This window comes from Cherax quadricarinatus, chromosome 50 (assembly GCF_038502225.1).
Source record: "Cherax quadricarinatus isolate ZL_2023a chromosome 50, ASM3850222v1, whole genome shotgun sequence".
NCBI classification, from domain to species: domain Eukaryota; kingdom Metazoa; phylum Arthropoda; class Malacostraca; order Decapoda; family Parastacidae; genus Cherax; species Cherax quadricarinatus.
The window spans coordinates 26,641,594-26,669,343 of NC_091341.1; the positions used below are offsets into that span (position 1 = coordinate 26,641,594).

Here is a 27,750-nt window from a genome sequence, read left to right on the forward strand (position 1 = left end):
AGATGCAAGAAAAGATTTTTACATATTACCTATATCGACTGGAATAGCATAAGATATAACATGTATCTTACATAAAGAGCAGTCTGGCCAGCTCACAGTATATTAGTTTCAAATCACTTAATTTGAGTGTGTGTGTGTGTGTGTGTGTGTGTGTGTGTGTGTGTGTGTGTGTGTGTGTGTGTCTATATATATATATATATATATATATATATATATATATATATATATATATATATATATATATATATATATATTAGAATTTTTTCACTGTTCACTCGTGTATCCCTCGGGTTCAGAAAAAAAATTAAAATGCCCCGTTTGGTTCAGGAAGAGATATGTGCAATTAATTCCAGGTTAAATATATAATAAGATAACAATATCATACAAAGTGATCACAGGAACACTCGACCTTGATGAGTTTCATGAAAATATCAAAATGATTTTTGAAACTAATTATGCGCTACTGACAAAATAGAGAAAGTTCAGCTGACCGAAGTTCCAAAATTTGTGTGTGAGCTTTAATTATACACAATAAATTGGGCTCAGTGTAAATTTTGGCCAGGATTCCCTTGCACACAACTGGTAAGCATTCCTCTCACCTATTTCCGCGGTGTTCCTTGTACAAACCTTCAGCCATATAACTAACAATCAGTATATCAAACTTAAAGTTAGTCATCACGTGATATACTCTTATGAACTATCCTCTATCCTCTAATGTACAGGCAACGGTCTACGGGCTTTAGAGGTGTATAAAAACTTTCATTTTCTTCCGAAGGAGGCATTTTGGGAAGACAGGGTGAGGGTGGCTGGTCACTCGTTGCCCATGAAGTGACGAAGGAAATCAATCGGTAAGGGAAAGATGATGGTTGAATTTTTCTCTGCAGAAATTGTATTTAACGTCTGAAAGGTAGAATTTATAGATGAGTAATTTGGTTTTAAAATATAATTAAGTACTGAAAAGTTAAAGACTACACAAAGCAGAAAAATGAAATATAATTATTAAATTTTAGAAAAAAAAATCGGTTTACGTTGGATTATGCTAAAGACGATTTAGAGAAATTAGATAATCCAAGATAAAAAGTTGATTTGAAGAATAAGACCCCATGTACAACATTATGGGCTGAAGGTTCGCCCGCCAGAGGCTTCTTCAGTCCAGTATAGAGAGGAACGGTGAAAGATGAGGACTGAATACATCGACTCCAGGCTGAGTGATTGATTAACTCATTCTCCTCATCTTTCTCCGTTCTTCTCTTTACTGGACTGAAAAAACCACTGGCTGGCGAAGCTTTTACCCACGAAGATCCCAAAATATCGCTCAATTGTCTCATTCTTCAACTTATCAATTTTCTAAACCAATTACATGACAAAAACTGATTTACTGATGATCACAATTTGCATTACCAGTCACTTGATCCCCCACCACCACCACCCACCTGTAGATACCGTAGTTGTAGGGCTGCCGGAGAGAGGGAAAGTACTTCCGCTGCCTCCTTCAAGGCTCGGGAGGCCTTCTGCTCTCCCTCAGCTGCGATCACCTGTAAATTCACTCCAGTCATTTATGTTGTTTAATATACAGAATTTATTTTTAAATTCGCTGCATAATCTTGAACAAAATTATCACATACAATTTTATTAACTTAATATACGAATTATATAAAAGTATTTTACTGAACTGGGTTCCTCATTACATTAAATATTTATATATTCGTTTTTATATAATGCAATAAATTATTTATTATTAATCATATTGCAGTACTGCATTTACAGTGCATCATGTACTTACTGAAATAAAGATTATTATTATTAACGCAGGGTAAAATACAGAGATTAAACTACAGCTGTGAGAAATACAATTACAGTCCTATCAGCTGAAATAATCTACAAGAAATCAAAAATCTTACAGAATAAACAGGACAGGATTTCAAGGGCAGAGCTGCTGCCTATTTTAATATACCCTCTACCAATCTCTGTCTCTGTCTCACCTTAGCTCTGGCTTCTCTCGCAGCTTCAGCTTCCGCCGCCATAGCCCGCTGCAGTTGGACGGGCAGTCGGACGTCTTTTCTGCGGAGGTGGTTAAGAAGTGAATATGGGAAAGTCACGAGGGTAGATGAGATGATAAAGATGCTCTGAAAATTACTTGATGAAGATTATCAGGTGATGAAAACAGAGAAGACAGGCAGGAAATTGTGAAAACTGAGTAACACACACACACACTACATACGTATATATATATATATATATATATATATATATATATATATATATATATATATATATATATATAGATATATAATATGCTATATCACTATATCACTAATAATGTACAGTATATACGCTACATGAAAGAAGTAAATACAAAGCCTGTAAAAAATTTAACTTTTTTTTTCTGGCTCGTGAAATTAGCCGTTCAAGTACAACAATAAAGCTTAAGAACATAAATATTCACAATACATAAATCCATGCATCCACAACATATGTATCAACCATCCACAACATAGAGAAAATATATATTATTTTGTCCCTCCATGAAAATACAGATGCTACTACCTGTGCATCAGATCTTCCTTTGGTATAAAACAGCTTTGCTGCAGCTGCTTAACAGTCTATTGATGGCTGATTGTGTGTGTGTGAAAGTAATGATGGCTGATTGTTTGTGTTTGAAAGTAATGATGGCTGATTGTGTGTGAAGGTATTGATGGTTGATTGTGTGTGAAGGTATTGATGGTTGATTGCTTGTATGTGTGTGTGTGAAGGTATTGATGGCTGATTGTGTGTGTGTGAAAGTATTGATGGCTGATTGCGTGTGTGTGAACTTATTGATGGTTGATTGTATGTGTGAAGGTATTGATGGTTGATTGTGTGTGTGTGAAGGTGGTGGTGGCTGATTGTGTGTGTGAAGGTATTGATGGGGAAAAGGAAAAGCAGGAATGACGTAAGGGGTGGAAGTAGGGAGAGAGGTGTAGACATGAGAGGGGCTGTGAAACAGAGAATATAGTCATGAAAAAAAAGGAGCGTTGGGCAGAAAGTGAAAATAAGTGAGAGGGTAGAGGAATGTGGGAGTGAGGGGAGGGGAAGAGGTATACGGAAGTGAGGGTATAGGAGAGAGCGTAGAAGGGATTACAAGGATGTGAGATCGAGGGTAGATAGTTATGAGAACAAGGATAGAGAAACGAGTGTAAAAGGAAACTGGGGTGAGGGTAGAAAGGTAATGGTGGAAGGGTATTATCGCAGTGGAAGTAAAAGGTTATGGGAGTGAGGCATACAATGATGTGGGAGTGTTTTCCACTAGCAACACCTCATTAGATTTTGTGGACAGTTAATACATTATACTAAAAATCTAAACCTATACAAACACATTCAGTATATATGAATAATTATATATATATATATATATATATATATATATATATATATATATATATATATATATATATATATATATATATATATATATATATATATATATATATATATATATATATGAAGCTGCTATGGTTATAAACAAGTTACAATGTATCCATGGGATGCACTGCTACTACTAACACTCCAACGGGCTTCAGCGAGGCCGGGATGTCATGCCACAGAGTCAAGCTTGGAGGATACTGCTCTTTGCTACACAAACTTCTAACACAAATATATGATTTGGGGGACTTAAACTTGCAATTAAATCTTTTTTAATATTAATATATTTCGATTTAGTCCGGATTACGACAGCAAATAACTCTAATTGCTCTTAATGTTTTAGTTTTTTTTTTAATTTCCATAGAGAAGAGAGTCACAATTCTCCAATATACAACGTTTGAAGTAGAATGCAACTGAAATATTGAGGACAAGTGGCTGGTAACCCCTTTTTCTGTATGCAATTACTAAAAAGGAGAAAATTTTTAAGATGGGGAGTTTGGTGTACGTGGGTGAATACTAAGGAGAAAAAAAAATTCTTATATTGCTGAAACGAAGTAATAGAGATGGAAGAGATTGCTGGTTTATAGGGTATAAAGCCTATCGACTACCCGACGATCACAGGCTACACCAGACAAGTGGTGTAGCCTTAATACAGTAGTGTGCAAATTAATTGGGACAGGGGTAAATTTTGTGATTAATGTAGTTTGGGTTCTTGTATTTTCAGGAGTTTGCTACCGACCTCTTGCAACCATCCAGCTGTGGTGTTACCCTCGACTCTCGTCAGTGCTTCAACAGCTGCTGTTCTGTAAGGTTATTCCTGCAAGCGTGCTCCTGTGGTTTCGCCAAATTCCCTCCTTCAGTTCATGATTTTATAAAGGAAGTTAAACCAAGGAAGCGTGCAAGTACTGTAGCTCTTAGAAAACATGCTAATTTGAGTGTCAGACAAGGCGTCGAAAATTTTAGCCTAGCACTCAACTGTTGGTCGGATTCTGAAGAGCTGATGACACTGATGATTATAGAGCGCTGTTTCGAGGAAGATGTGGAACAAAAAGCAAGACACCTCACGATAACAAGGTTATCATAAGAAATAGTGTAAAGGCTTCCAAGAACAACAGCAAAGATCTACGGAGAGATTTGGCTTCAGCTGGCGTAAATATTGATTCTTCAACTGCTCGACGAAGGATCCTTGAAGCTGGCAGACCTGCCAGAAAGCTGCTAAAGTAACAATTATTGACTGCTGCTATGAAGAAAAAACGGCTGCGGTGAGCACTCGATCATAAGGGATGGACGACAGATGAATGGAGAAAAGTTATACTATTTTCACATGTGGAGCATTTGAAGTACATGGGTACAGATCAGTGGTAGTGAGACGGAGCAAAGGCAAACGTCTTCGGAATGAACACATTCATCAAGGCATTGGACAGCTTATTATTATTGTTGAGGGAACGATAAACATTGACAAATACAAGAAAATCCTGGCAACTCATTTACTTCCCTTTGTGGATAGAGATTTCCCTGATGGAGAAGGCATTTTCCAGCAGCATTTTGCTCCATGCCACACTTCTAGAAAAATGCTGACATTCTTCGAAGAGAGTGGGCTAATCCTTCTAAATTGGCCTGGAAACTCTCCTGACCTCAACCGAATTGAGAATTTATGGATAGCGTAACAGGATTGTTCATCTGTACCACGACGAAGAACTTATCAAAAAGTGTTCAACATTGGTAGATTCTATGCCAAAGCGTGGAGCAATGCATATAAAAGCAAACGATAGTCATATCTCTTATTAAATCAATTATCTGTCTTTTCACTGACATGTACGTTTCAAATAAACACTGATTTTCCAAATGTCTTATTTCATCACTATTCCAATTAACATGTACACTACTGTATTACTAGGTAAAGTGTAGAAATAATAACAATGACTAACTACAATGGGAAAATAATTTACTATATAAATCCACTGCAAAAATTTCAAATTTGGCTTAAACATAAACTTAATGATCCTTGCAGTTGACAGACTTTAACCCTTTCATTATTAGTATATTGTTAGGGAAGCGCTAAACTCATATGAATCATGCACGCACCGCCTGGAAGATATTAAGGCTTGCCTTTGCAACTTGCTCAGCTATCAAAACTATGGGTCCCAATCCCTGGACCTCTTATGTACCTCTGTAATCTTTTTGACTACCGCCCACAGGATAGGTATGGGGTGCATAAAATGATATTAAATTAACGCTATATGATTCTCACGGGTTTAGTGCTTTCCATAACTATAACTGTCCGAACCCTCTGCGATTTACTCAGATGAAAATTAGTATTTATATGTCTGCCAAGTTGGATTAAAAGTGCTGTAGTAGCAAATATAAAGAGGAATTCATGTTACTTGGCTTGATCTGATAACTTATTGATAAATTCACGGCTCTTAGGATTATTGACCAGTTATCGACTTCTCTGAGAGAAAATGGGACTGAATAAGCTTTAAGAGAAAACGCAAAAATGGGAACGTTCAAGGGGACCCTATCAGAGAATAATTGGACAATTCAGAAACACTAATACAACTGTCTACGGATGGCATGCGCTATACATTACAAAATAGCAATCTCTGCCTTATAGCATTTATTGAACCAGAGCTGTAATTAACACGTGAAAATTAAAAGATGGCTGTAGGTATTAACAAATGTTAAATATCCGTGATTGATTGACATGCTCTTGAATCTATTAGAATAAAAGAGGAAGAAAAAGAAGAACTCGGAGGGTAAATAAAACAGGATGATTCAAGAGAGCCAAATCAGATGCGACTCGCAATGACTAACTCATAGGTATCAATTTTCTCCTAGAGCCAGCGTTCTTTTTGTCGTAGTACGTCATTGGGTCAACGGCTTCCCCATTATCATTCAATTCAATTCAAGTTTATTCTCTATAAGGGTTACAATGTGGGGTTTACAGGTTTTGGGTATTGTGTGGTTTACATGTTATAAAATACTAATTACAGAGGGGGCCACTAGGACACCTAGCCTGGCTAGGCATTTCGAGCAGGCCCCGAGCACCGATAGATTTTGGCCACACCCTTCAACAGGTCTGCAACGCTGATCGGATCATCTTTTGAGAAACACACGTCAGGTGGTTGTCTTGTTTTGCTTGTCACGGAAATAAATATCTCCAGACAAGGATCTTTCTCAGAGGCTGACCCAGATTATCAACGACAAATATACCATCAACCACAACACCGTGCCAGGAGTGTCAAATTATGCTCAAGCTCAAAGCTATGAGGGAGAGACTGTAAGCCGTGACACCAGTCCAGAACCCATCATTAATAATAATAATAATAATAATAATAATCTTTATTTCTAGAAGTATATGAGACATCAGTGACACTATATATATATATATATATATATATATATATATATATATATATATATATATATATATATATATATATATATATATATATATAGTCCCTGGTTATGCAGAGCATTTCGGGTCAATTTTGTCCCCAGGATGCAACCCACAACATTTGGCTAACGCCCAGGTACCTACTTACTGCTAGGTGAATAGGGACAGCAGGATCTTAGGGAAACATGCCCAATGGTTTCACCCGTACCGGAGATCGAACCACGGACATCAATGTGTGAGCTGAGTGCGCTACTAACCGAGCTACGGGACACCTCGTTAGTGCTTCGAGTCTACTTAGTGGCAAACTTGGGCGTTCCTGACGCAGGTCCTATTTTGAAGAAGTATGTGTTGAGTCAAACAGAAGAGGAAATGGTGTTGGTAATCCCAAGTTCTTTTTAGAGAGGAAATATCCTTTCGTGGCCTTACTGTTACAGCAGTGAACCGGTTTAATAAAACGGACAGTTTAGTTAAACTTGTGACATTACTGGCAACTCTTCACAGCTCTTCGGATGTCCATTCTTTACTCTTATTTAATCACTTCTACCTCTTGTCTCTGTCCTCTTTCGTCCCTCCCTTCTCTCCTCAGTCGTATTTTCACAATTTCAACTTCGTACGTAGAACTGAATATAAGTAGATTGTAGCTGCTCTCTCTCTCTCTCTCTCTCTCTCTCTCTCTCTCTCTCTCTCTCTCTCTCTCTCTCTCTCTCTCTCTCTCTTCCTTTATTGTTAGTATGCCATATTTTCACCGAATATTACGTAAAGGCAAATGAGCCAGTTTTTCATACCAAAACTGTGCTTCCTATAAATTCTCGGGTGCAATATGACCAGTTAAATGCAAAAGTGAAACCATTAACATTTTTCTATAATTTCTGAATTTAAACATAACGATTACGGTAAAATAAACCATCTTTCTGTTATAGCTTCCGCACCTCGTCGGTAATTTTTTAAGCAATGGTAAAGACCTCTATCGCCAGCCACCAGAGTCGGAAAAGTAATAACACTTTCCAAACAACGTCACTGCTTTAAAGTGTTTATTCCGAGTGTCCAATACAGTTGAAATTGCTGAAGTTTTCTTTAATTACGATAACGATTCCGTTTGCATATGGAAGCACAGGAATAATCCGATTTTATTAACAAATTATGGACATTCGGGATATTTCCCTCAATACTAAGTGATACAAATGTGTGTCCTCATTTGTGGGATTATTATGAATTTATATTAGTCTTATTATTAATAATAACTATTATTATTATTATTTTTGGACATGTATTAAATCAGAAGGAGTTATACGGCGCCTGGGGAATGGGTGGCAATGAGATTTAATTGTTGGAAGCGATTTAAGAAGAAGGGTCTTGATTATCGAGAAAGCATGTTTGAGCATATTAAAGTTGAGTGAGTGGAGGCAAATACCTTTTGAGATTTGAAGTGCTATTGAAGAATGAACACCTGATCACAGCAGCCATTTCTGAAACTACCTCGACGGCCATCCTACCCAGGTACACCATCGCCTTAAAAGATCTGGCCAACTGTGACACTACAAGCATCACCACCACAAATAAAATGAGGAGGATGCGTGATCACGGATTCCATTGACTACAAACAGAAGATAAAGAAGCTGCTACACGACAGATAAACATAAGAACCTTTTCCCATGCACATTCAGGAACAGCAAACCAAACTTTGTTTATATGAGATCCGTTTTGATTTGAAGAGAATTGAGTATGTCAAAATTCTACTTTAGATACCCTTTAATCCCAGACCTGCACACACGTATAAATTACCCAAGGTACACAAGCCAGGCATATCTATGAGAACTATAACCTAGGGCAAAAGCAGTGCGGCACATCAACTAGCAGGTCTTTTGGCAAAACAGATGAGTTTTCTGCACGTCATAATCTGTAAAAATGAAGGGAACTTGATTTTAAGATTTACCGCAAACCAACGAACAAAAAGATTTATTGCACTACCTATCTTTCGTTCTAAAGGCACACAATATGTGTTCGTATCCCAAATTCCTGAAGAAGACTGCGACTACATGATTAAAACCTTCCTAAAATTTTGCTGTCCACAGAGCTTCATCACTAGCTGCAGGAAAAGATCGGAGAAGATACTAGACAATGCCAGACAAGATTACAACGCCAGCAGATACATAGGTCTACCTATCAACAACACAAGTGTTAACCTCTCTAAATCCTTAAAAAGCCAACTCAGGTTTGCCACCATAGCCTACAACACAAAGGACTTAGTTACACAGAAAACAGCATCCGAAGACACCACTGCCGAAGTGATACCCTGTGGAAACTGTGACACGTTTTACGTTGGTGAAACTTCTAGGGACTTCCGCATGGTGCTCAGCGAACACAGAAGTACCTGCCAGACAGGCGATACGAACAACTCCTGTACTATTCACCGCAACACGGTGAACCATCTGATGAACCTCTCCAGCGCCTGACTAGTTATTAAGGAAGCAGAAAGAAGCCGACTAAGCTTAGAATCGACTCTACCACCGCTACCCCGATCACACAGAAATTAGGTTCATTTCTGATTTCTGAAGCACTACCCAAACTTATTCTTCTGCTAGTACATAAACTATGTGCAGAAGTACTGAAGTCGGCCTATTGACCCACCAAGTTTTAAGCTTCGAAATTTTCACTTGTCTTTAAACATATTACTACAGGTGTCATGACTCACCTATCTCTATGCTTCACTATACTCCCTTAAAACGTGAACTTTTCGAAATCATTTCTTACAGATTGGTATATATTTTTTATTGAAAATGATATAAAGTGTATTTTTGGATCAAATCTAACTTAGAAACCTCACATAACATTATACACTGTATATACTCCTTCTGCCTATATATGTGAGAACTGATAAAGCCTTACTGGACGAAGCGTCTTCTCAATACACTGCCATGAACCACATATTGTGTCTTATTAGCATACTTGTATTACCATTATCATATAAGAAGGAGCATTGTAATATTTATGAGGGAGTTCATGGATAGTCGCACTTTTGTTTCGAATGAAAGAGGTGCAGTGACTGGACGTCGCGGTCCTGTGGGAGAACACTGGATACTAATTAATGGCTGTTAACTTCTAGCAAGATGCTAATTAATGGCTGTTAACTTCTAGCAAGATACTTTCAAAACAAATGATGTTGAATGTGTCGTCTTTTCTGGGTCGGCCTACGCTGGTGGTGGTGGTTTATTCGTCAGAAAACAAATAAATGCTTAATTATTTTCTTCTTATATAATATATTAGTGTTTGCGTGCAGGAGGAAGGGATACCAGGCAGCCAGATCGAGCCTCCCCCTCCCCCATCTATGTACTTACATTTCTACCCTCTCCACCTTAATGCCCCAGTTCTCTGTGGCATCGTCTAAGACTCCCTGAAATGATGAAGGAGTTGCTTCCGTCAGTGAATGAAAGAAGATGCATTAGAAAGCAAGAATATACTTAGAGCTAGAAGAAACTATGCCGGAAACATGTGTGTGTATGTGTTTGTGATAAACTCAAATATCGATAAACCATGATTTATCAGACTTCAGAAAGCCTAAGATTTTGTATGATTTTTTTAATGTGAATATACTAAGAAAGAACATTACGGCTGTTATGCTATAGAACTGATCCTATGAAGTATGGTTAGATAATTGGATTTAAAGCCTGCATACAACCTAAATATACCCTTATCACCTCCAGTCAGTATTAGTTTGATCCCTAAAACAAGGATTAAAACCTTAGTGTATACACACACGGGGAGATACACACCTCTCAAGTGTATGTATTCCGTTGTGACCATGCTAGAAACTATTAGAAATAGGGAAACAATGTTAAAACACACGCACACTTACTAATATATATATATATATATATATATATATATATATATATATATATATATATATATATATATATATATATATATATATAATTACATTTACACGTAAATACATACACATACATTTTCCGGCACAGAAAACAAGGGTATACTGTGGTACTTACATCTCTACTCGTTCTACCTTGATACCCCAGTTGACCGTGGCATCATCCAGCGAATTCTGTAAGTAGTCGCCATTATCAACATCTAGTCCTGCTGGTCGCCTAGTGCTCTGGTGACAATGCTTGGAGCTGCCGGTGCTGGCGCACAAATAGGATGGGTGGGTGGTGTGGTACCTAATGTGACCTAGCAAGCATGGGGTTCTTTTACTCACAACTAATAGGCTCAGTATCAGTGTTTGGAGCTCAGTATTGCCATAAAAGCCCTTTATCAGTTCAAGGGTTCAATATTACCATTAAAGTAGGCACCTTGTCACCAGTGCGGACTCCATACCACCTGTGAGGGGCCTCCGTTTAGCCAATGGAGGCACAATATCACCAGTAGAGCATAGTGTTGATTATCAAATGGTATACAATTACATCGTCTTCACATCTCTACTGCTTCTGCCTTTTCCCAGGACATAACTTGAAGACAGTAGGACTATATATAGTCCTACTGTCTTCAAGTTATGTCCTGGAATTTGTGTTGATAAAACCACTGGCTGGCGAAACGTCTGCTCCTGCCTACTTTCTGTACTCGACTGAAGAAGCCTACTGTGTAGGCGAAACGTTTCGGAATAAAGTTGCCTAAATGTTGCCTATGTATCTTATCCACCAAAGCATAGTGTTTCTGCTCAAGGGAGCTCAGCATTAGTGAAGCTAAAATTTATACTAGTAAAGACACAGTATTAACAGTTGGGCAAAATATTTTACGATTAGAGCTCAATGTCAACATCAAAAGCTAAGTATTAATAATTGAGTATTCGAAATGATCCATTAGGTACTATATTTCGCCGAACTGTTTTGTTTTTCATTCATACTGAATGTGGTGAGGGTGAAGCCTGTATACACTTCTGTATTAATTCCATATTTGCTCACGTTGGTGCATATTAATAACGCTCATGCTAGCTCCCACTGTTGCAAACAATTGCATTAGGATTTGTACTTTTTCCACACTATTGCTGACTATTGTATTAAGGTTCATACTTGCTGACACTTGAAAACTTTTGTTCACACTGTTCCAAATTATTACATTTACTTCTTCACTTATAAAAACATAATGCATCTTTTTAACAGTGATTTCGTCTTCAGTAAAGTGGCGTATGAAGTGTAAATAAAGAGTCAGTAGGAGCTAGGAGGTAAAGGATAGTAAACAGAAATTCGAGAATATATAATTATTGCGACACGTTTGTTCGGGTAAATGAGCTTATCTGCTGACTCATGTAATTCACTGATCTTTACTGAGGTAGTGATGCCAGTAGTACTGAAGCTTAATAATTCTTTGTGTCTGTGTAATAATAAACTAAATATATACATAATATATATATATATATATATTATATATATATATATATATATATATATATATATATATATATATATATATATATATATATATGCAGGACAAGCCACGCGGAGGTGGAAATCCTTAGCTCAAGTACTTTCACACTTCTCAGTGCGTCATCAGGAGCTGTGCAATGTTGCAAAAGCTAACCCTCACCACATCCGTCACACAACACTAGGACTGTTCTGCCTATCTCCACTAGCCCTATCTACACACCTGCATGTCGCACGAGATGGACTCTCGATCTCCGAGAATCTCGTGAAGATTCTTGGTACCGAGCATGTTTCTGAGCGTAGTTTGTGCCAGGAGCCGCGTTGAGTGGTGAGCGTTTTCAACGTTGGCCACACTTACTGTGGCATTACTGACGCGGTAGTACACCACAGCGTCCACGCTCACTGTCACTGAGTCTTTCGTCAGCACCTGTGTCAGGCACGGAGAAACGTGCCACAAAGAATCACATTTCTGAGATTTGTGAAAGAACTTAATGTTATTACGAGTAATAATTATTCTATCCTTAGAATTACTCAACATCTTTCGTCCTGAATAACTCATACGGGTTTACCGTTTTTGTGAATATAATAATGCTACTATTTTATTACATTAAAATATTTTATTAATAACTGTAAAGTAAATTTTTGCTTTCAATTAATAAATCTACATATGACAATTACAGTCTTAGAATTTGATTAAGATTTGTTATAGTTTTAACTCGCTAAATACAAGCACAGTCGTGCATTTCTCTCAGCTTATATATGCAGAAAGTTAATTTTAATTCCTGTTACAGGGACTAAGGTATTCCTGACTTGTGAAAAGGTTACGTACAGCCTCAGTGTCCTTAGTGTAGTCGATAGGTTTCAAACTAATTAATCGCCTATCCATTTTAGCTCAAGATGAAGGTTATATAATTGTTACATTTTCTTATTTAAATGCTTAATGATTTAACTTATTTAATTAAAGATCTTGCTATCATTTAATGTGCTAGACTCGTATTTATCACCTGATTCCATATTAAATAAACACAATCATACAGATGATCTAATGAAACACTTGTTGGTATGATAATGTTTAGAATTTTTTTATTAATAATTATGTCAAATATTTTTAATATCACACGACTGCCTTGGAAGCATTTCAGCTTTATTATCAACTATAAATTTGAGTAATATTTTATTAATTATTCGTATGAATATTAATTTAAGGCTTCTAGTTTTTTTATTACGTAAATTCTCCATCATGAAGTGGGTTCTGCCAAGTAGGCAGTTATACTTTTGGCCCATGGGCAGAAAGCAATTTTAAAATTTACCTCTAAATCTAGGTAAGGTTAAGTTAGGTTACCTTTTTTTGGTTGGGGGAGGGGGTTACTAAAGAAAGAATCTACCACATAGGAAAAAAAATATACTACATCCATTGCATAAACAACTTGATATTGAAGAACTGACATAAAATCAATATTAGCCAAGTTCTCTTTTTTTAGTAAATAGGGTAATAACTACAGAAAACGGTAATTTATGAGATGCAAGATCAATGTTCTTAAAAGGGAGAACGTTCATAACCTCTACACATCCACCAGGAATACAAGAAATTCTGCGAGTTGGCCTAAGGAAACATATTTGAGTGCATGTTAATTTACAGTCACTGTCTGTTGTTAAAATATATAAGTTTGTACTAGAATAGTGGACATAGGCCTCCCATACACAAAATATAGTATATATATTATATATATATATATATATATATATATATATATATATATATATATATATATGCAATAAGATCACAGTAAACAGGTGATTTCAAAATATGCAAAACAACCACTCTGAAAGAATAGAGAAATTCCAAGCGCTTTCGTGACTACTCACATTATCAAGGAACTATGAAAGTGAAGCATCCAAGGAAGCTATATAAGGGGTCGGCCAGCACCTCACTATCAGATCCCACAACGGTTAAACACGTGACGCGCGGCGAGCCAACTTGGATAGGTCCTTTGCAAAACTCACCCCCAAGCTATTTATTTGTCCAGTGTATTATTAAATTAAAACAACATAAATATAGCATTAGAACTGGACAAGATTCCAATGCTCTATTTATTCATGTAAGAGATTTTAACCATCCAATTGATTTTCAAAAAGTTGAGAAAGTAGTATCAAGCAAGTCCATGGTCGACAGGAATATAATTGAATCTTGTTTCATAAAAAGCAGTTTTGACAATAATATGAATATTTCCTTTGGTTTATATAAATTAGATCCATTTATAATTAATAGAATTTGGGTAGAATTTAATAATACACTGGACAAATAAATAGCTTGGGGGTGAGTTTTGCAAAGGACCTGTGGAAATTTATTTGGTCCAAATAGTTCCACAGCTCAGATCCAGCATGAGCGTCTGGTCGTCTGAGCCGAGCGACCCTTAAACCCTCCCAAACAAGCAAGGCATTCTCTGGTTGGCGGTTGGTAAGCTTATTTAATTTATAGATTTACTCTTCAGGGAAGGAGTAGGTAGGTTTACTGGTAATACACTAATATTAGGTTTACTAAGGCATCTGTAGATAATGATAGAGTAGACCTAAGACCTTAACATAGGTAGGAATAGGCCGATAATGTAGGCAAACATTAGGATAAGTTAGCTAGGGAGAACTGGCAGCCCTAGCTTGAATGGCGGGGCGCAGGTCACAAAGACAGAATAGCGTCCTTCTTACGATAGACTTCGACTGGACAAGACGTGCCGTGAACATCAGGCGGCGCCCCCACGTGTCTTCACATCTGAGACCTGGGGAAATCTGGTAGAGACACCTCGATGTACCGTAGATGATCTCCTCCATCAGCCCATACAGTAAGACGAGATATTCACCTTTTCCCGTAGGATCTGGCCAGTGACTTAGGAGATCGTGAGTCGAGTTAACTGAGGGCTCGGCGTGCTACAGAGAGAGTATGCCCAGTAAGTACCAGCGTCTCAGAGTCGTCTGAAGCTAGCGTCTGAGTCTGCATAGTTATACTAGGGGATACATACCCTCTTGGATATAGGAATTTCTGAGGTGCAGGCAGGACACTAATAACGATTGAATATTGCAGGAATTAATGCTCCCGGTTGCACGTGGTTCCCAAGGGGAAGTCCAAGGGGGCTAAAGCTAGGCTTAGGAAGTTGAAGATCAGGATATATGCTGCAACACCAAGTAAGTTAGTCCTTTATACGTGCATGCAGGCGAGGTTTCTTGCAATACCAATCATCTGTGAAAAATCTGTCCTATAAGCCACTTGTGAGGCTGAGGTACCCATCTCAGAGCTCGGTGTCAACAGAGTTTGCCAGGGTAGGCGACTCATCCAAGTTGGCTCGCCGCCCGTCACGTGTTTAACCGTTGTGGGATCTGATAGTGAGGTGCTGGCCGACCCCTTATATAGCTTCCTTGGATGCTTCACTTTCATAGTTCCTTGATAATGTGAGTAGTCACGAAAGCGCTTGGAATTTCTCTATTCTTTCAGAGTGGTTGTTTTGCATATATATATATATATATATATATATATATATATATATATATATATATATATATATATATATATATATATATATATATATTCAATAAATCCGCCGTCTCCCACCGAGGCAGGGTGACCCAAAAAAGAAAGAAAATCCCCAAAAAGAAAATACTTTCATCATCATTCAACACTTTCGCCTTACACATAATCACTGTTTTTGCACAGGTGCTCAGAATACAACAGTTTAGAGGCATATACGTATAAAGATACACAACATATCCCTCCAAACTGCCAATATCCCAAACCCCTCCTTCAAAGTGCAGGCATTGTACTTCCCATTTCCAGGACTCAAGTCCGCCTATATAAAAATAACCGGTTTCCCTGAATTCCTTCACTAAATATTACCCTGCTCACACTCCAACAGCTCATCAGGTCCCAAATGCCATTCGTCTCCATACACTCCTAACACGCTTGCTGGAAGTCCAAGCCCCTCTCCCGCAAAATCTCCTTTACCCCCTCCCTCCAATCTTTTCGAGGACGACCCCTACCCCGCCTTTCTTCCCCTACAGATTTATACGTTCTCCAAGTCATTCTACTTTGATCCATTCTCTCTAAACGACCAAACCACCTCAACAACCCCTCTTCGCCCTCTGACTAATACTTTTATTAATTCCACACCTTCTCCTAATTTCCACACTCCGAATTTTCTACATAATATTCACACCACCCTTAGACAGGACATTTCCACTGCCTCCAACCGCCTCCTCGCTGGGGCATTTACAACCCAAGCTTCACAACCGTATAAGAGTGTTGGTACTACCATACTTTCATACATTCCCTTCTTTGGCTCCATAGATAACTTTTTTGTCTCCACATATACCTCAATGCACCACTCACCTTTTTTCCTTCATCAATTCTATGATTAACCTCATCCTTCATAAATCCATCCGCTGACACGTCAACTCCCAAATATCTGAAAACATTGACTTCCATACTCCTCCGCAATTTGATATCCATTTTTTCTTTATCTAAATCATTTGATTCCCTCATCACCTTACTCTTTTCTATGTTCACTTTCAACTTTCTACCTTTACACACACACTCCCAAACTCATCCACTAACCTTTGCAATTTTTCTTTAGAATCTTCCATAAGCACAGTATCATCAGCAAAAAGTAACTGTGTCAATTCCCATATACATATATATATATATATATATATATATATATATATATATATATATATATATATATATATATATATATATATATATATATATATATATACACTTATATATATAAAGGATGCTAGACCATCAAGTGATTTCAAGACATCAAGTGAATACTGGCTTTCTAAGAGCGAGATTTCAGTGTGAAATCGGTGTATAGTCTATGGAGTGTAATGCGGTATATAGTTGAGTTGTCATGAGTTGTGAGTTCCACAGCCTGTTGCTTGATTCTGTTTCACGTATCTAAATAAAGAAAAAATCCTAATCACATTACAAAATAAACTACAAAAAGAGAGAGAAACGCTAATGCAAATCCCATGCACAATAAATACAACACTGAGTCTGTTGCTAGGATAGCAGGTCTGTAAAGGTCTGTAAAGTCTGTGTCTAGGCTTGTAGTTGCAGGCACATCGGTTACCTCTCATTTTTGAGCAGGACCTGGTGTTGACGGTGTGTCGAATGGGTAGTAAGAAAGCAGTCATATATTTTAGAAAAAGTCAGCGAATACAGTACACGATATAGCAAGCGAGAATTTGGACATACATACGTCTTGGGAAAGTGAAAGGGATGTGATTATATTAAGCACGGTAACATTAGGACATGCGATGAAATTCTAGGTCTTAAAAACTGGTATTATGAAGATGTACCGAAGTCAAACCACGTCCTGAAAAATCATACTTGGCAGTGCAGGGTTATAATGGGTTATGGATGGGCAGTTAGAAAGGGACTGAGGTTACGAGTTCATACCCCTCAAGGAAGGTTCCTTGATGTTGGTGAGGGGCTCTTGATTTAGGGAATTGGATCTGTGCTCCAGTTCCTCGAATTAAGGCCACTTTAAACTGTAGTAGATGTAGAAATTGTAAATCAAGACTCTTAGCCTCACTGGTCTATATATGACGGATCTTTACTCTTACGTTATTCTGTCATTCATAAAATTTAATTTATAACACAGGACATTTCAAGTCTGAAAAGCAATCTTATTTACACTCGGTGTCTTCGGTTGCCACACCGAAAGTTCAGTATCTCTTTACTACAAGGTCACAGAGGCAGCCTAAACGTTCCGTGTCAACCACGAGATACCATTGCCATGAACTATATGGTATCATGAGTCATATATGATCACTTTTGGTAATAGCAAGTCAGTGTTGGTATGGAGGAAGTCCGGTATGTTGCTTGGATTACACCCAATACCTTCGCTCAAATACGCTGTAAAAGTCTTTATTACACCGGATGATTACCTCGCTGAATATTTCATTACTGGCTGCTAGGGTGGTGGTAGTATGGAGGTAGTGGTAGTAGAAGTTATAGTGATCGGAGTGGTAGCTGTGATGGTGTTGCTTGTGGTTGCGTTGGTTGTAAGTAGTGATGAATGTGGTAGTAGGATAAAACTGATCTTGTAGACGAAGTAGTTTTGGTAATGAAACGTTTAGCGATTGCAGCCATAGTGGCCGTAATACAGAAAAAGAATTAAGAAGAAAAGGGAGAATAAGATAAGGAAGAAGCCGCAGAAGAGAAAGTGGAAGAAAAGGCGTAAGAACAGATTATAATTTTAGGTTATCTATAAAATTACTAAGTGAATGTTAACCAAAAAATACAACTTGTCATGCACGTAAAAAGTCTGGTCATGCAAATGTCAAGTTACGCACGACGTGAAGACTGGTCAAGTGCGCAAATCAAGATAAGTAAGCGTAAAGAAACATTCCCCAATACACTAATAAGCTCGTGGGGAAGTGTAGACATGCACACACGAAAGTTTTAATATTTACGTGCAAAAGTCTAAAACTGCATTTGTAAAAAATTAAATATGCATGTGCAAAAAATGTAACATTCGGAAGTCTAGTCACGCACATGGTAAAGTCTAATCATAGTCGTAAACAAAGTCTAGCTACGCGTGTGTTAAAATCTAGAAACATACTTAAAAAAGGTAAGTCATGCACGTGCAAAATTATATACATGCACGTGTAGAAGTTTAGTCCTGCACGTACTTTCTGTACGTGCAGGACTATTAGAGAAAATCATCCCCAAACACTAACTAGGAAGGCAGAGAGAAGGAAGGTAGTGTTTAGTGGCTGTATTATGTTTATCGAGCAGAGACGCACCAGTAACTAAAAGAATTGCAAAATAATGTAAGGAAAGAAATGAACGAAAGATAATAAAAGGGAATGGAAATACCATTGCGTTTTAATCCTGAAACACTCGGAATTTGGTTTGTAAACACCATTTAGTTACAAATATTGTATTGGAAAATGAAGTTGGAGTACAAATATCCAAGAAATTATTAGACAGCTGTCGAACTTGTCGGGGTTTTAACTCAAAAATAGTGAAAATAAGGTCGTAGCTCTTGGTGCTTTGTTGGAGTGATTGAGGATGGTGGGGAAGTATCTTGATGTCGAGGAGTATACACTCTACAATTAATTACTATTACCTTCACCTAATTGAAATGAGAATATATAACTATTGTGCTATTTTGACATATACAATGGAAAGAACGAATTTTAAAGGTAGGAAGACAAGGAGGGGGGGGGACGAAGAAAATAGATGAAAAGACAAAGTGGGGAGGAAGGCTAAACATAGAAGACAAAGTGAAGACGAAGATTACAGAGCAAAAGACAAAGTAGCAGGTTGTTGGGAGGGCAGTTGTGGAAGGGGAGGGGGGGAGGGAATAGAGGCACACCCACCTCTTGCGGAGGGATGTCAAACGTTACTGTCCGCAGGTCCACTTTTCGGTAGGTGTCTATACAAGGAAGCGTGAAAAACATGCCTGCAAAATGCCATGTCATGAGGAAGAGTGTAGAGAATGGCTGGGTGACTGCCATCTTCACAGGCAGGGTGGGGTGTAGAGAATGGCTGGCTGGCTGCCATCTTCATGGACTTGGGGTAAAAAGGGGCAGGAATAAAATGAATAACACCATTTTGGTAAGTAAGGGAGAAAGTTTCAGCATAATGGTGGAGCAATTTGTTAGTAAGACGTGCTGGTGGGACAGGACAGAGGGCCAGTGACATGATCTTGAAGGACCTGAGGGGTCTGAACACACAAAAGCAGAGCATTAGTTCGATATGATCAAGTGAGGAAACATAGAAAGTCTGAGGTGATGATGAAAGTCTAAGTGTTCTGTGAATTATACACGTAGTGGCTTCCTTGCACTCTGAGATGGATATACTCAAAGAGGGAAGCCTTGGCGACCACTGGAAAAGGGAAGTGGCGTTAGCACTTCAAGTGGTAGATGATGGGCCTTGTGTCAAGATAGATTCCAGTTCCGAGTTCATGCTCTGAAAGTCAAATCAGTGCAAAAATAAATAAATAAATAAATAAATAAAAACAATAACAATAAATTTTGTCCCAATTAAATCAACCCAGCTTCAACAAATGACCCTGAGGGACAAGAAAGTCCCTGAAGAGCTAAACGATCTTGCTCCGGACGATTATACGTAAGTCATGCACCGGGCAGGCAGCCACCACAGCGATGCACACTCATATCCTGCTACTCATGCACTCCGGAGAAGAATAAGCGACGCTTATCTATGCCTACAAAATTTATACAAAGACCAAAAACTACTAATAAAGAGTTTCACCAAGTAGTGATGGATACAATATCACTTCTACAAAAATAATTGAAATATTACCTCTCTGTTTAGCCAGTGTTCTGACAAGACATCGCTGATGTACTTGAACTTATTCCGGTCTGAGCACATAATTGCTGAGCCAGAATGGTACTGTTCAACTTTACAGAGAAGGATTTTTCAGCATATTCTTCCTAACGGGACACGGAAAGCATTATGCACGCTGAGAGGGCAGAACACTGCTGTAACTCAAATATTAGATGTGTGTGTGTGTTGCTACTCAATGGATGTGAGTGTATGCCATCACACACTGGGATGGAAAGTGTGCGGAACTGTGTGCTCTTGTGGAAGAGAGATAAGCCTTCACAAACTAGTGTGTGAGAGAGACGTGAGTGAAATATTGAATGACGGAGAAGTAAATTATCGGTTTAACTTGCCTCTTGGGGCGGAACGTCAAAAACACTGGTCCTCAAGTCTACTTTTGAGTACGACTCAATGCATGGCAAGATGAAGAAGATGCCTGTTGGAGAGATATAAAATGTTCGTCTGATTTAGCAAGATAAACGCAACATATTATACAATATAATCATGGGGGATAATTTCGATGAATCTGCATCAACACCTGTTCTCTCGAGTTTCATTTTAAATCATCTTCCCGCACCTGTGCCTCTCTTTCTCTGCATGATTCCGAGAGAAGTCCTCCGCTAGTGCTGAAATTGAAAGTCAAATACGTGAGTCGACCTCCTTGTTGTCGTTGGGGATGTGACAACACCATAACCAGCATCACTGCTAGTTCATCATTCCACCGTGTAAACTGCAAGAAACGTTAGGAAGAGAATTAGCTAGCAGGAGTCCAACTTGTTATATTGCTGATATAAGAAAATTTTGAGAAAAATTATGTAATTTACATGGGAGCTTTTCTGACTTTAGGAAGAAGTGCGTAATTATACTCCGCACACACAAGATATATATGTCGTGCCGAATAGGTAAAACTTGCGATTCTGACTTAAATAGCAACGTTCTTCTTGCTGAATAAGGCAAGTGAAAATTTGTGTATGCAATAATTTCGCAAAAAAAATCATTCTGAACCTAACGAAAAAAATATATTTCATCGTGTTTGTTTATTAAATTATTGTAAACTTATCTAAAATATATTTAGTTGGAATAGGCTAAATTAAATTGCGCTTGTTAAAATAATTTTAGGTAAATTTTTTAAGGCTCTTTATGTATAAAATGATTAATTTTAATATTGACATAAAAAAATTTTTAAACGTATAAGCGAAAATTTTAGAAAGGACTTAATTATAAATGAGTTCTTGCTAATTGACCAATTTTATCTAATCGGCACAACATATATATATAATACATAAATTTATTTATTTATTTAGGAGCAAATTCTATCCCGTAGATTCAATTCGCCTCCTGGGCAGAGTCAAACTTTGGTGCTTTGGCCAGTTCATTCCCATATTCGGATGGACAGCGAAAATGTTAGAAATATCCGCCATTTCTCATACCTGGGTACATTAGTAGTTTACTGAGTGATAACTAGTTATTTCATCCGTGCCTATAATCCATATAAGTAAGCGAAATTATTTACAAACATATATCATGAAAGCAACGGATTTGAACCCATAAAGCCATATACCCTGATAGCATCTCCTATCCACCCACCCAAACTTATATTGTATACACAAATAACCCGCACATAGAAGAGAGGAGCTTACGACGACGTTTCGGTCTGACTTGGACCATTTACAATGTCACACTAACGAAAAGGAGAGAAGGAAGGAGTATATATAGGCCAGTAGACAGGGACGGGACAAGACAGGTAATAGTGGACGTCGTAGTAGTGGAGTCAGTCAAATACTAAGAAAGAGGAGCACTGCGAGGGAGCTAAGAGCTCACAGAGGGTAGGAGCAAGGACACAGAGGGGAAGGGGGGGAAATTATAAAGAACAAAAACCCAAGTGTGACTTTGTAAATGGTCCTAACCGGACCGAAACGTCGTCGTAAGCTCTTATGTGTGGGTTATTTGTGTATTGTTCTAGTCACAGTATTATGCTTTTTTTTGCTATTTATATTGTTTCTTGGGCTGAAAGAGCCGAGACACCAGTACATAACCCTGCCTAAGTGGATGGTTAAGCTTAGTTAAAAAGAAAAGATAACGTTATAGATTGTTAAAATCCACATTAAAAGGGAATGCCAAGCATGTCTTTCGACTAAATAATTTGACACTGACATCAAGTAATTTAAATTCTATAGAACGCATATCTAAAACGAGAATAAATCATAATTATCAATGAGCTCATGAGGGTCCATTACAGAAAGTACATGTACCTTCACATCCGTGCTATGAGAAACTGGTGTTTACTGCTTGAAGGCTTCAGAAAATTAAAGTGTGTAGGCTTGACGTTCGTACTTGTATAAAATAAATAAAAACCGAGGTTTGATCCGGTTGTCCTCAAAATCCTGGTCCTTCGAAAACTTGTTAAATCTTTGATAAACAAAGCAAAGTCAGGAACAGATCAGTGAATGAACAGTAATTCAGACTATCTGGGTGATTATACAAAATATGGACGAAACAGTTCAATATAATTATTAAAATACTTGAATAATTAGATATTTCACAGGAATTTTTGGAAGGTTAGGTTAGGTAAGGTTCGTCAGGAAATAGGACAAGTGTTTCCTGACGCGGGTCTTAGATGATGACCCGCCGTTGGAGCTTTTGGTCATTTGATCGAGGCCTTCCGATGTCTTAACGGTCCACCCCTTTAAAAATTACGTTCAGTTACAACCATTTTTATAAATTTTTGGAAGGTTAGATTATGCTGCTATTTCAGCTTTAGTAAAAAATAATTAGCATACCAAAAAAGTTTAAAACTAAATTTTACAGTTTTACCAAAGAAGAGGAAGCGAATCAGTAGACGATTCCGATAATCACATATCAACTAGGGCATCAAAAGAACTTGTAACAAGAGACATGAGAGAAGAGAAGGAAATGAGAACTCACCTGGGCCTCTAGAGCCGCCGTGTAGTAATCTACCAAGTCTGAAGATGACGGCTCGTTCGTACTCCTGCACCACCTATACCAACAATATATATTAGTCTCGAGTGTAGATACAACCTTATGCTCGCTTTAAAATCCTCGTACAGAATTTGACAAAAGAATGTTCACAAATACAAGTAAAAACTATATTTTTCTGTAAAGAAAGCGTTTTTCAACATATTGGCTGTTTCCACAAAGATACTGTAATGTCAACTTTATCTTCGTTGTGGCAATGATACATCAGCTTCACAATCATACAAGTGCTATCAGCCAAAGACAGGTCGTAATGGACGACTCTGTGACTAAACAGAAGGATGAACAGTGATTCGAGCCGTTATCCAGGAGTGCAGCAAGCCTAAACACTCAGCCACAGAGCTTATAATTAAAAGATTTTACAACCAGCACTTTCGTGACACTGATGTATCAACAACACGAACTTTGGTCCCCGTTCCTTCGGTCCACAGCCCCAGAAGTTTTCATGGTACATCTATTCTAGAACAGAAACACAATTAAAGCTGTATATAGGAAGCTCTTTAGTTTTTTTCTAGAATACTTGTGATATACCATCCCTAGTGGTAATCTCTTGCTCGATAACTCCTGAACCCTCACTGGAGTGTTTGATACTCTACTCATATCTTCCAGTACAGATTGACGGGTTTCGATGGCTTACTTGAAAACCCATTCTGTATGGTAGAGAATGAAATTGATACCGTCCTGCTTGATGATGATGATGATGATGAACTTAGGTAAACATTGTTCCCACACTAACTTTGCAAAAATGTCGTTCAGATGAGGGTAACCCACACTCTTGTGGGACCAATTGGCACAGTAAAAAGATATGAAGTCATGACATTCTTTGGAGTTATACAGCAAATCTAAAATATATTTTCCACTTTTGTTCGTAAATGTCAAGTGTTAACCAGGAATGATCCCTCTTTGGCTTTAAAACGATTGACGGAAAATAGGAGTGTCGAGCAGAGACTCTGAAAGCTATCCGTTACCAGACAATCGATATCATGAATACCTTACATGAAGCTGTTGAATAATGAAGTAAGTCAAATGTTTAAAAGGGAAGAAGAGTCTTTGGCCTGTTACGAGCTTTAAATATCTTTTAAGACCGGTCTTCAATCCAGAGGAATGTAACCATATGTGGCTATTAAACAACTGAAGTAACTGAATAAACCTCTGCAGAAATACAGACTTTTCGCTCTGGGTAAAGCTTGATTAAGTCTCAATTTCGTTAAACTCTACCCATAACAAACTGTAGTCTGTATAAAAAAAAAGGTGTCTTGGACACCAAGTATCCTTCTATCAACCAGAGACAATATCTGAACATCCGAGTCAGAAGCTGAATATGAATTTGAAGAATAAATGTCAGTTTATAATGGAGAAAAATAAAAACTAAGTAATAAAGCCTTTAAAAGTAACAACTTTTAAATAACTCTTCAGATTATTTTGCAAAATTTAAAAATTTCAATAAATATCAGAAAACGACAAAAAAATCCTGTGTATTCCTTATGAAAATTCCTTTGAGTGTCGAAAATTTTCCCGAACTCTTCTCAGAGCTGCTTGTATTCCAAGAATTTACTCCCTTCAAGATAAAACGTATATTTCAACCCCTTCTGCTTCATAAATCTCTTACTGGTTTCTTCCAACAAGCATAAAAGTAGCATAAGATTTTGATGGCAATTGCATCCGCAAGAACATCACGTCAGCATAGTTTCATCGAGCCAAAAAAAAAAATAAAAAAAATAAAAAATGTATGTCTTATTGCAACAGCAACTAAAGAAAGGTTATCTGGATTTGCTATTCTCTCTGTTGAAAACGATCTCGTAACTAGTTTACTGGGATTATATCCTTTCACGTCACCAATTCTTCATCAATCCCATGTACGGTGTATTTGGATTAAAATTAGCTGTTATATATGTCCCTCCATGTGCACATGTACTTTTGCACATGTACTTTTGTACATGTACTCGGTGCACACATATTAAGAAAAGTTTATTCATCAGTATATACAAAAATTGATGGGTTAGTTAATGGGGTTTACAGCCTATCGAGAAAACAGATAAAACGAATCTTACCGCAAATGTAAATTAAGAAAAAACAGTTTTGCCGACAGAAAACTGGAACAGAATCCAAGAGGGGAAAGTGTGTACTAAAACCACTGGAAAAATATAGTATATGACAAACTACATAGTGAAAACGAAACTCCTGTGACAAAAAGCAATAATCACAGACGCGTAATCTCAAACCAACATCCCAATCCACAGGGTATGTGAGTATTCTCGCGAGCATACTTATAAAACTCCATCATGACCTAAACTTTTTAATTTTCCTGTCTGCTCCTAGTGCCAAAGGATTGAAAAGATTAAGAGATTGAGCAGATATTCGGCAGATCTTCTACAAGGCTCGACAAATCACTAATCATCACTAAAATTTAATAAGTTATCTTATTTGTCTGTGAAAGAGGGCAGTGTTTGAATGTTATGTTTTCATATTGTGTGTTATTTTTATTGCTTTCTAGATATATTTGGTTCGCCACAACTAAGCAGTCATTTTGACTCACTAGAGGAGAAAAACCGTAGTCTGGCAAGCACCCGTATATTATACCCTAACACTGGACCAATAACTAAAACAATGGAACATATATCTGTCTCAGCCCAGTGATACGGTGTTTACCTGTTATTTATTTATCAGATAACAGGTTTCCATCACTCGCTCTGTTTCTTCCTGTCCAGAAAAATACAGAAATCAATGCCCAATATTGATCCACCTAACTTCCACAGTTAATATGTGGTTGAGGCTCGGGTTTTTAAGTTCAGAGATAATTTATTAAATAAATTTTGCTAGATAACAAAAAAGTAGATCTGGAATGTCTATGAAACTGTAAATTGTAACAAACATCTTAGCTTTGTATAGGCTGACGATTTTTGGTGAGGGAGTATTTAGGTGGCGGCGCAACCACTCAACCATCAGGGTTGTAAACTAATTTTATTGCCTCCGTGAAGTATCCAGCAATTAGAAGACCTTGTTGCTAGTAAGTGACTTCGATTGCATAATAAGCTAAGTGCTCAACGATTATTTATAATGGCAGAGTTTAGCATTGATTATTGTAATGTGACGAAGAGGATAAACGTAACATCGATGGTGCTATCGAGATTTCAGACCGGAGCTTAGGTATCAACCTAAGTCAATATGCAACTTAAATTACAATTAATTCAATAAGCCAGAATCATTACTTTCACTCGGGCCATGAGTTAATCACGCTAATTACTGCATCAATCATTTTTCCCTTTTCAGCATATATAATAATAACCTTAGTTTATTATACGAATCAAACAAAGAACTGGGGATCAACAGGGTAGAAGAATTAGGAAAAAAAATTAACATTTGCTAAACCCTTCAGCTGTTACAAAAATATTTACATATTCTTCGTGAGAGATTATATAACATAACACACTGAATATAATTACAAAAATTTTACAAAGCAATATATCATCGACACCATGCCTAACCCTTCTAGGGTGGGGTAGGTGCCTGAGCCCGAGCCTTTAGCTCATAAGACTGTCATTCCCATTTGCCCCCTTGGGGAGGGGATGGCAGACCAGAGAGGCCTAGCTTGTGGCTAGGCCTGGGGACAGTTGGTCCCAAAGATGAGGAGGTACTTGTGCCTCCTCCCATGGGAAACTTAGGTCTCAGACACTCCCTAAAGAGGGAGCCAAGGCCGGGCCACCACTTGGAAAAGGCCCGGGCCGGGAGAATACCGGCTAATATTTAATAATAATAATAAAAGCAATATATCAAAATTAATGTGAAGAAAAGAGGTTGCTGAGAGGAAAAAGTCTGGACTCCTTTGACAGTCACAATATACTCAACCAATTTCTTGCCAAATTTGCAGCCTTTGAGAACTCTTCCCGGCTCTCTTCAGGTTTCATATCAGTTTTTTTTCTCTTGGTCTTTCCCAGACATTTTAAAAGCCTTGTTTCTTTGCCCAATTAAAAGGAAGTAATCAGATATGTTCTTGAACATACATCTGACTTTTAGACAGAAATACTTTGCCTTAAGGAAAGTGTTTTTATAAACTCCAGATCAACATTTATTATCGAAGGAGAAAAGATCACCAGATCACTAATTCTTAATATCCGAGGAGGTAAGGCCAACAATTAAAACTGCTGAACCTTCCTTCATTAGCCCAGATTATAACGGAGATAATGCAAAGAATCATCTGACCTGTGGTGACGTTAGTGACACTGGAAATGACA

The 27,750-nt window shown here is 37.7% G+C and overlaps 1 protein-coding gene across 1 annotated transcript in view; it reads right to left on the reverse strand.

Moving 5' to 3' along the window:
- Window positions 1-195: 195 nt before the first annotated feature.
- The window catches only part of LOC128695485 (band 7 protein AGAP004871), a 137,078-nt gene continuing 109,523 nt past the window's right edge, over window positions 196-27,750 (reverse strand). Inside the window, exons 3-9 of the mRNA XM_053786159.2 lie at window positions 23,450-23,522; window positions 20,878-20,960; window positions 12,398-12,601; window positions 10,135-10,190; window positions 1,983-2,061; window positions 1,434-1,535; window positions 196-900 (exon numbers count right to left, since the gene is read on the reverse strand). Coding sequence (XP_053642134.1) covers window positions 811-900; window positions 1,434-1,535; window positions 1,983-2,061; window positions 10,135-10,190; window positions 12,398-12,601; window positions 20,878-20,960; window positions 23,450-23,522 — 687 coding nt within the window. The 3' untranslated portion in view covers window positions 196-810. The remainder of the gene's footprint in view (window positions 901-1,433; window positions 1,536-1,982; window positions 2,062-10,134; window positions 10,191-12,397; window positions 12,602-20,877; window positions 20,961-23,449; window positions 23,523-27,750) is intronic.